This window comes from Electrona antarctica (genome assembly GCF_951216825.1).
Source record: "Electrona antarctica genome assembly, chromosome: 18".
Lineage (NCBI taxonomy): Eukaryota > Metazoa > Chordata > Actinopteri > Myctophiformes > Myctophidae > Electrona > Electrona antarctica.
This window is the reverse complement of record NC_136799.1, coordinates 38,388,060-38,396,871: the sequence shown is the minus strand read 5'-3', so window position 1 is coordinate 38,396,871 and position 8,812 is coordinate 38,388,060. Positions and strand designations below refer to the sequence as shown.

Sequence of the window (8,812 nt, the reverse complement as noted above, 5' to 3'; positions counted from 1 at the left end):
TATTGCCTGTGCCACACTGGCATGGGATGTACAAGTTAGAACGAAATACTTAACCTTGAAGAATTTAGATGGCGAGTGGAAATGTGAAAATGTGCCTAATAGTGTTGAACCACAAGCCTTTTGCTTACAAAAAATACAAACCACTGACTGCAGCTCTTGTGCCACAGAAGCATGGAAGATGCAAGTGAGAAATGGAAAATGGTCAAGAGCACTTAAAATCTACCAGCCGATCTACCAGCTCAGAATGTGTTGCTTTGTCGGCTTGTAGATCAGCTGTTTTTGTCAAAGAGATTAGGTGTAAAGGGAAACAAGCTTAATGGATGCTCTCCCTCACTTCTAATTGTACCACTACACCACTGCATTATTGTCTGTGCCACAGATTAATTAATTAGTAGTGGTAATGCTGACAATGGAATACATAACATCATATTTTCATATTGCACATACCAGATCAGTGGGTAACAGGTACCGTCGCCCATAATCCAGCTCACCCTCGTTTTATTCTTTATTTTGTTTTACTGAGAATATGGTTAGAAATTCGTTTAGGGTTAAGCATAGTTTTACTGGGGTTAAGTTTAGGAATGGGGTTAGTTATCACTCTCGTAGGCCCTACCCCGTTTTGCACATCAATGTCCAGTTCCTTTTGATCGATGGGTAGTGCACATCCAAATGCTTGTAGTAGCCCCTACATAAAAACACAATTACAATCCTATATATATATATAAATAAAAAGCATTAATACCTGGTTCAGTATTTTTAATTGATTGAAACCAAAGGAATACTGTGTACAAATAACACTTGAATGAAGGGATGGCAACATTGGTAATACCCAAACAGTTAGACTAGAGGGTGACAGGCCCACCGACAGGGGGTATAAAGGGTACTACAGTTGTTCCCCCTCCCAGTCCGGGGAGGCTGATCCAGATTGACCCATAATGGGATCAAGTATAACAATTTACTTACAATTTACTTTACTTACTTCTATGTATCTCACAGCATACATAAATGTACCATTAGCATTAAAAACTTAATGGTTTGAAACCCCACCCTAACAATTTCCAATCTAAAACTGATCAACCTGATGTGTGTAACTCATGTTCCTTCATTGTTGTCCAAAAATACTACAGGTATATGTGCTCTGTTGGTGAACGTTAATGCCAGTTGACCGGGCAGAAGGTCTTGTTCAAAGGTTTAATAGCCAAACTTAGATGCGGTCAATTAAGTCCCGGCAATTGAGCACCATATATCACCTGAGGTTAGCACAAAACTAACATAGATAATTTAAGGCAGGTCTCTAGAATTACAGAGATGCGTAAACGCTATACTTCCAGGATGAAAGCATGAAAAAATGTTTTCAGTGAGTGGAAGGTGCATGTCGGCGTCTGCCCGTGGCTTTCAACTAGTGTGCAGCGCGTGCCTATGAGCCACAGTATACACTGCATGTTCCTCATTCCTTCTAGAATCTGTTTCTTGGCCATCGTTGTGTTGTGTGTCATCGGTAACGTTATTATAACCTGCACTCAATGTTAGTGTTGGTTTTAAATAGCTGACAGTAATAGAGCCGTATTATCACATGTCTTGAGGGGCGCACTTTCATTATTTCTCCCACCCGTTCATAATTCCTAACGGCGGGCCTAGATGGTGACATCATTCACAAAGGGATTCGGTGAGAATATTGAATGCAAAATGAAATATGGCTCCAAAAGACGTTTTTGTTTTTCTGGGTGAGCTGAGATATTGGAGAAAGTCCCCAGCTCAAACTTAGTGAAGACCAGCATAATGACAGACAGCAATAAGTTGATAGAGAAGAAGAAACATTGCACATTATCTAATATCTAAGCATGCATACCATTGTCTGATGACAAACGAGAAATGCAGCTATACAACTGTTTCACATAATACGTTCTATAAATCTACGTCATATCAATCTAACAAAACAAAAAACATCGCATGGGTACCCACTACCCAAGGCTAATTTAACACTCACTACCAACACAGTAGTATACATTACCAGTCCAGCAGTTCTCAAACGTTTTCATACCAAGGACCCCCAAATAAATATGTATTTGGCCGTGGACCCACAAGAAAATATCTTGTGCCAGGGACTCCTACAAAAGATCCCTGGGGGTCCTTGGACCTCACTTTGAGAACCACTGCACCGGTCTATGCAGGGGAGTAGGGGAACCTGAGAAGAGCAGCCTGTGCTGGTCCTATCTGGAGGGCTTTGAGGTCTACAGACGTGGTTGAGGTCAGAGAACTACCATTAGTACTCAGCACCACCACAGCCTGCGGCGGAAGACCCGGTTCAGTCAACTCCAGCCTCTCTACAGCTCCGCCCCAGTTAAACACTGCCAAGTAGCGGGGGCTTTGGTCCCAGGTCCGCAGGTACGCCATGGAGGAAGAGGAGTTGAAGAGTGGTACGAAGTCTCCATAGAGGAGGGAAAGTTCCTTGTCTCGCAACGCACTCAACGCGCTGAAGAAGCTGCGACAGTTAAACCTCTGGTCTGTCTCCTCCTGCAAATGAAGGCAAGGCATGGAAGTTTTATTTGCATAATGCAACAACAAAGCTGTGAAGTCATCTGTGGTATTGTATTTACCTTTAGCGTTCCATTTAGCTGCATCGGGTCCACAGTATCCCAAAGCATCTTGGGAAACATTGTGTCCTTTAAAAGAGAAATAGGTATGATTAACAGTTACCTAAGGCAGTGGTTCTGAACCTGTGTGTGTGTGTGTGTGTGTGTGTGTGTGTGTGTGTGTGTGTGTGTGTGTGTGTGTGTGTGTGTGTGTGTGTGTGTGTGTGTGTGTGTGTGTGTGTGTTGAGGTCATATAAGACCTTTTTTAATACCTATAAAAAAGGAAATTAAATAAAGACCATGTAAAGACCATAAATAAGACCATTACTGCATCAAAAGTAATCAACAAACTATACTATAAAAACTGGTCAAACAATAATATAAGGAAGAGGCAAAACAATTGAAAATAGCAGATCTACAAGCTCAAATGGCCTAGCCTCACAGAGGATATATTGTTAGTAATTTATGAAATATACAATCAATTTGACAGTAAACTTAAATGCAAGTGTTTAAAACAAAGCCCGCTGTATAGTGACTTTTTCTGTTTTCACACGAGTAGTATTCTCACCTCATCAACCAATCCAATCTCATCGCCGTAGCTGAAGACGGGCGTTCCTGGCAGGGTGAGCAGTAGCAGCTGATAGAACGTGACCATTGGCGGTCCAACCAGCGAAGCCAGGTGGCCCTGGGTCCGGTCGCCCACATTCCAGGCCAGCTGGTTCTGGTTGTGGGACGAGCGCAAGTGCTGAACAGACTGAGCAGTGGCATCGCCACCGCCTGCCTTCAGCACCCCCGACAGAAGCAAGTCGACTCCCGTAGAAGAGAGAAGATTGGACACGTCCTCCGCCGATGTCTTCTCTGTTACTCCAATCAGGACTCTGAACACACAGGAAGTACACAATGAAACCGACTGACCTCAACACTGACACAGCAGTGTATTTCGACCATGTATTCTGATTAATTGAAAATGAAGGACCCTGATGTAAACAAGTAGTATAGTAGTGCTTTTTCTGGTTTTATCCTCTTAGCAGATTTTGTATTGACCTGTACTTTTGTTGAACTGTACCCATTCTACAAACTGTGAATACAATTTTCAATCAATCAATCAATCAATCAATCATGTAAAAGTAAAATAAATTATGATACAAAAAATCAGAAACTCTTGTGTGAGTCATAATATAAAATGCAATAAAGCCAGTTGTGGGTTGACTCTTTTCATTAGGACCATTCGCTTTAGTCCATTTGGCTGTACCGATCCCACTGCATGCGTATCAAACCCTTCAATTGCGCTGCCGAAAACATTAATGAATACTGTCGTATTGTTCCACAGTAGATCTAAACATTGTCTTGTGATAAAGGCTTAGTAATGGAATCACCTCTTGGTGGAATTCTCTTCTGTAGCGTTCTGTACGATGGCTCGAATATCTGCCCAGAGGGACGGAACAACACTGGCCACATGTTCAACTCCCAACAACTGCACACCGTCCACACCCTGGTTCAGCCAGAACACCAGAGCAGACTGACGAGAGACAACACTAGTGTTAGCATGCTAGGATGGTGCTAATGCAGAAAAGGTTGAGAACCACTGGTCTAGGACTGTGGTTTTGAACCATTTTCATATCAAAGTCCATTATTTATTTGACGTTTTAGCCACGGACCACCATTTTGATGAGATTTAGCCTCTCAGACCCAAAACATTTAATATTTTGTTGTCGTTGGATAATAATTTGTCCACAATTCCATTATGTATGTTGGTACCATAGGAGAGATAACAGGCAAACATTGATAAAATATATATATTTTATCCCTACATGGTTAAAGAATCTGTACATTCGATATTGTTTTTTTTGCTGGGTGGCTGGTAGGTAGGCCTAGGTTAGTTGAGCCGGTCAGTTGAGCCGTGACTGATTGGAAAACTATTTTAATGAGGCTGTCTGTCTTTGTGTATGAAAGTATGTCAATCTGTTCACAACGATTCACTCAATATCACGATCTTTCACATCAGCGACCCGGGCCCGGATCCAAGTACTGTACAGTGTACACTTCACCCAAAGTCCAGTTTGTTTGATTGGTGTAAACACAAATCACTCATGCCGAAATCCGCTTACTAACTTACTATTGATAACTAAACAGGGAGGCCACGTTGTTATTAGACATTTAGACTCTACTTTAAAACAATTCAATTACTAATTTGCTACCCTTTGGGGGTCAACTCAAAATTGTCTTATTGCATTGCAGATTTTACATTAAACACAGCACTGAGCCTCAGCTTCCTCACCTTCATTTTCTCAGCCACAGTGGTCACACTGCTGTTAGAGTACCATGGCCCTGTTCCCTGGTAGTTGGGAGTCAGATCCAGGACCACAGAAATGCCTGAAATAGTAAGAAAAGAGAGATTATTCATAAAGAAAACAAGGAATATATTTCTGTTTTTATATATGTAATCATCCAAGGCCTTCCTTGGATGGTTATCCTTTTGATGATTGTTGATGATTACATTTGCTGGGCATAATGTGGTGTCACTTTTAATGTTTTTGTGAACGGACCCTTTTGCTGTCATACAGTATTTCTGATTATTATAACTAAATGGCATGGTGGAAATACCTATGCTGTGGTCTGCAGTCAGGTCACCACACCTGACATGTAATGCTATAGACTTTATAATCTTACCTTTCCTGTGAGCTGCAGTCAGGACACTTTTAAATTGTTCCAAAGTTCCAACCTCGGGGGAAATGTCCTCAAACCTCAGACTGACAGGGTCGTCGCCCGGGGCATCGTGGATCGGACCCAACACCAGACCCTTGACCTTCAGCTTAGCCAAACCGTCAATCATCTTCTCCACCCCTACAGCAGGAAACAACATCAGCAGACTGTCAGTGTGCATAACACTGGCAAACGGTGTGTGCCATGTCCCCTCCCACTCCCTCAGGTCTGGTGATGCCAACCATATAGACATATAAAGGTAGACGCCTCTTCCGGCTCTGGGGCGCTTGTCAAAATTGAAATGCACAATTTTCCAGAGATTCCTTGCGAAGCGTAGTTCCGAAAAAAGACACGCTGTGATTGGCCAGTAGTCAGTTGAGTGGCAGCGAGAGACCGCACATGGTTAGCAGACTGACCACGTCGACATTTAAACTTTTAGAACTGCGTGTGTACTCACCCAGTAATTCATTCCTAAGACTTGGAGTCAGATATTGTACTCTAGATTCATATCCATTTGAAAGGTTTCAATGCCGACGAGGTCAGTCTGCTAACCATGCACAGATAGGACTGATCTATGGCTCTGAATTTAGAAAACATGAAATGTATGTAAGATCTGATGCCATGCATGCGGGGATACACCCATCCTGAATATAGTCTCTCTGTTCTTCACACATAGAAATGCACTATACACATGCTATGTACAGTCCACGTTACGACTCCAAACCTATGAACAATTTAAAATGCTTCTTTATTCAACTGTATAAGCAACTATTTACCATTGACCATTTAGTATCATCTCGGCAGAATTAAAAAAAAAACATTACAATGTTATTGTTGCGCATGATTATACAGAATATATTTCTTTCAAAAATATGTATATGACGTTGCTGCAAACGCAACCCGGTGTAGCTGCCTGTATTGACTAGGTTGGGGCTACGAATCAGTTCCACTGAAAGACCAACCTTTGAGATCCTGTGTGTCGGAGAAGGCTTGGATGTTTGTGATCTGATAGAGAGGTCCAGAGCTCCACCAGCTCATCTGAGGGAGAGGTCTGCAGCCTGGAGCCTGGAGGATTATCACCACCGCCCCGAGCAGCATTCCCAGCCAACCCAACCAGAACAGCACCAACAGGGTCCACCGTGTCCGCACCCATCTGAAGCATAACAAAATACAGGCTTTAGTTGTATGAAACAGTTAGCCTACATTGTTGTTTATATAAGACTGATTAAGCAAGCAACATGTTTTTTTTTGATTGATTGATTTATTAACAATTTGCAGAATTACAGTACATTTCAAGTACAACTCAATACAGTAATGTTTAAGTAAGACAACAGGAACACACTCAAGCAGTTCAGAGCAAAGACAAATCCCCATCTACTGTATTATATGTGGACATATTTTGTAATCAAGAAAAACATTTAAATAAAAAATAAAGCAAACAATTATAATAATTATTGTGTAAACTATAAAGTATATTAATGAGAACATAGCAAATACAGACAAACAGAACTCAGAAATGGGCAGAAATATACAGCAGAGCAAATTAGAATTGAACATTACAAAATAGTTCAGCAAACCAAAAAACTATTATAGGCTATAATCAATATGAGCAACAGGACAATAGCTCTAGGGTAGGTCAAGCAACAGGACAGTATACACTAGTGCTGTAATCATTGATTATTTTCTTAAGGATTATTTTACCAGTTGTTTTTTTGAGTGGTGCAAACCACTCCAATAACCAGCTTTGTCTGTATCTATGTGTCTATGTGTCTATGTATGTGTGTACCTGTACGGGGCCACGTACAGGTGAGCATGGTTGCTATGGTTAGTGTGTGACGTAGTGTGTGGACAGTTGCACCACTCAGTTCACACGGGTGTGATTTTTATTGAACAATCAAGAATCTTTTTTATTTGTTCATATTTCAACATTCAAATCAAATTGATGGATATTTATAAATGACTAAATTAAGGCCACTACTCTTTGCTCATGTGCTCAGACACTACTGGGCTTAGAACACACATCATTCATGACCATGCATGACTAGACTACACACATGACTACACACAAATTAGATCTATATGAATACATTTGATTTAACTTATCTGAGAGACAAGAGAGTGAGAGTACATGCCTTATGTATGTTCTGTGTCACATTTGGGGAGGTGTCAGCTATAGGGTGGGAATAATTTGTTCAGGTAGGCCAGGGCATTGCTTTTGTTATGCAGTTGAGGTATTGATCATTATTCCACACACAGCACAGGAATATTTATTTTTGAAACTTTTATGTAATTTTATTATTCTGTATTAAAATGACAGGCCAAATGTCTCAGCAACTAGCATAGCATACTTTATAGTATGAAGATAGATGAGACAGTGTGGAATCTGTGGATTGTAATTTGTGGAGGACTGGAGGTAAGACAGAGAGAGAAACAGAAACAGAACCACGGCTGGCTTCACATTCCATCACCAATGGAACCAATATAGGCTCTATATATTCAATCAATCAATCAATCAATCAATCAATCAATCAATCAATTCAATAATTAATCATCTCTCACCCAGGAGTCCCTGCGACTCTCATCAGCTCCTCTTTGGAGAGACCGGTGAATTTCACCTCAACCTTATCATCTTCGTGTACTTTCACGTTCGACGTTCCGTTTTTCTCCGGAATAAACGCTGCAGCATCCCCGTTCCCGGCCTCTCCTCCTCCGGCTATCGGTTGCTTCTCCTCCTCCGCTTCTGTCAGCTCAGCCTCCACGTCTGTCTCCTCCTTGCCGCCCATCATGTCCACCTCGGTCTCCTCAGTAGTGGGACCCATTGTGTCCACTTCTGTCTCCTCTTCTTTGCCCAGCATGTGCACCTCTGTCTCCTCCTTAGTCTTACCCATCACTTCTGTCTCTTCTTTACTCATGGCGTCGTCGACTTCTTCCAGTAAAACGACACGATTCCTTCAAACGCACCCGTGACTGTCTGAGTCTGTCTGGTTAATTGAATGGAACGGAACGGGGTGTTACTCCGGAGTCAGCATGGTCATAGAATTCAGCTACTCCATCAATGGGGTCGGGTTGGGTTGGGTCTGTCTGGTGCGTCGCTGCAGCGACGCTGTCGCTATGTCACACTCTGTCCTGTCTGCAAATCAATTGTAGGCTAGCGGTTGAAAATGATATTTCGTTGAATTTTTATTTTATTTTTCAATGATGATTAATTAATGTTGTAAAAACGTTGAAAATGTTCCCCTCCTTTCTCCGAACATCTAGATATTTTGACTCTTTGATCTGGCTGGGTACTGGCTGGGTAGCCTCTTTTTTATTTGTATTATTATTATATTTTTGTATCTATTTTGTGTGACTTCAATTATTGCAATATGGCTGCAAAACAGCGACCCCTTTTAATCACATTATCACATGTCACCAATTATTGTGTAACAGCATTACACTGCCGCAGTGCATGGACCATCCATAGCTCTATATGGCTATGGCGTCATATCAAGGGGGGACTGCAGAAAAGATGGCGACCCTCTCCGCAAGAGGCACAG

At 41.7% G+C, this 8,812-nt stretch overlaps 1 protein-coding gene across 1 annotated transcript; it reads right to left on the bottom strand.

Moving 5' to 3' along the window:
• Nucleotides 1–2,159: 2,159 nt before the first annotated feature.
• slc3a2b (solute carrier family 3 member 2b) lies at nt 2,160–8,188 on the bottom strand (the record flags this gene model as incomplete). The annotated part of the gene is made up of 8 exons (XM_079527527.1): nt 2,160–2,514; nt 2,598–2,663; nt 3,142–3,451; nt 3,950–4,092; nt 4,852–4,946; nt 5,244–5,417; nt 6,239–6,429; nt 7,836–8,188. The coding sequence occupies 8 exons, from the start codon at nt 8,186–8,188 to the stop codon at nt 2,164–2,166; spliced, it is 1,683 nt and encodes a 560-aa protein (XP_079383653.1). The 3' UTR covers nt 2,160–2,163.
• Between the last annotated feature and the right edge of the window lie 624 nt (nt 8,189–8,812).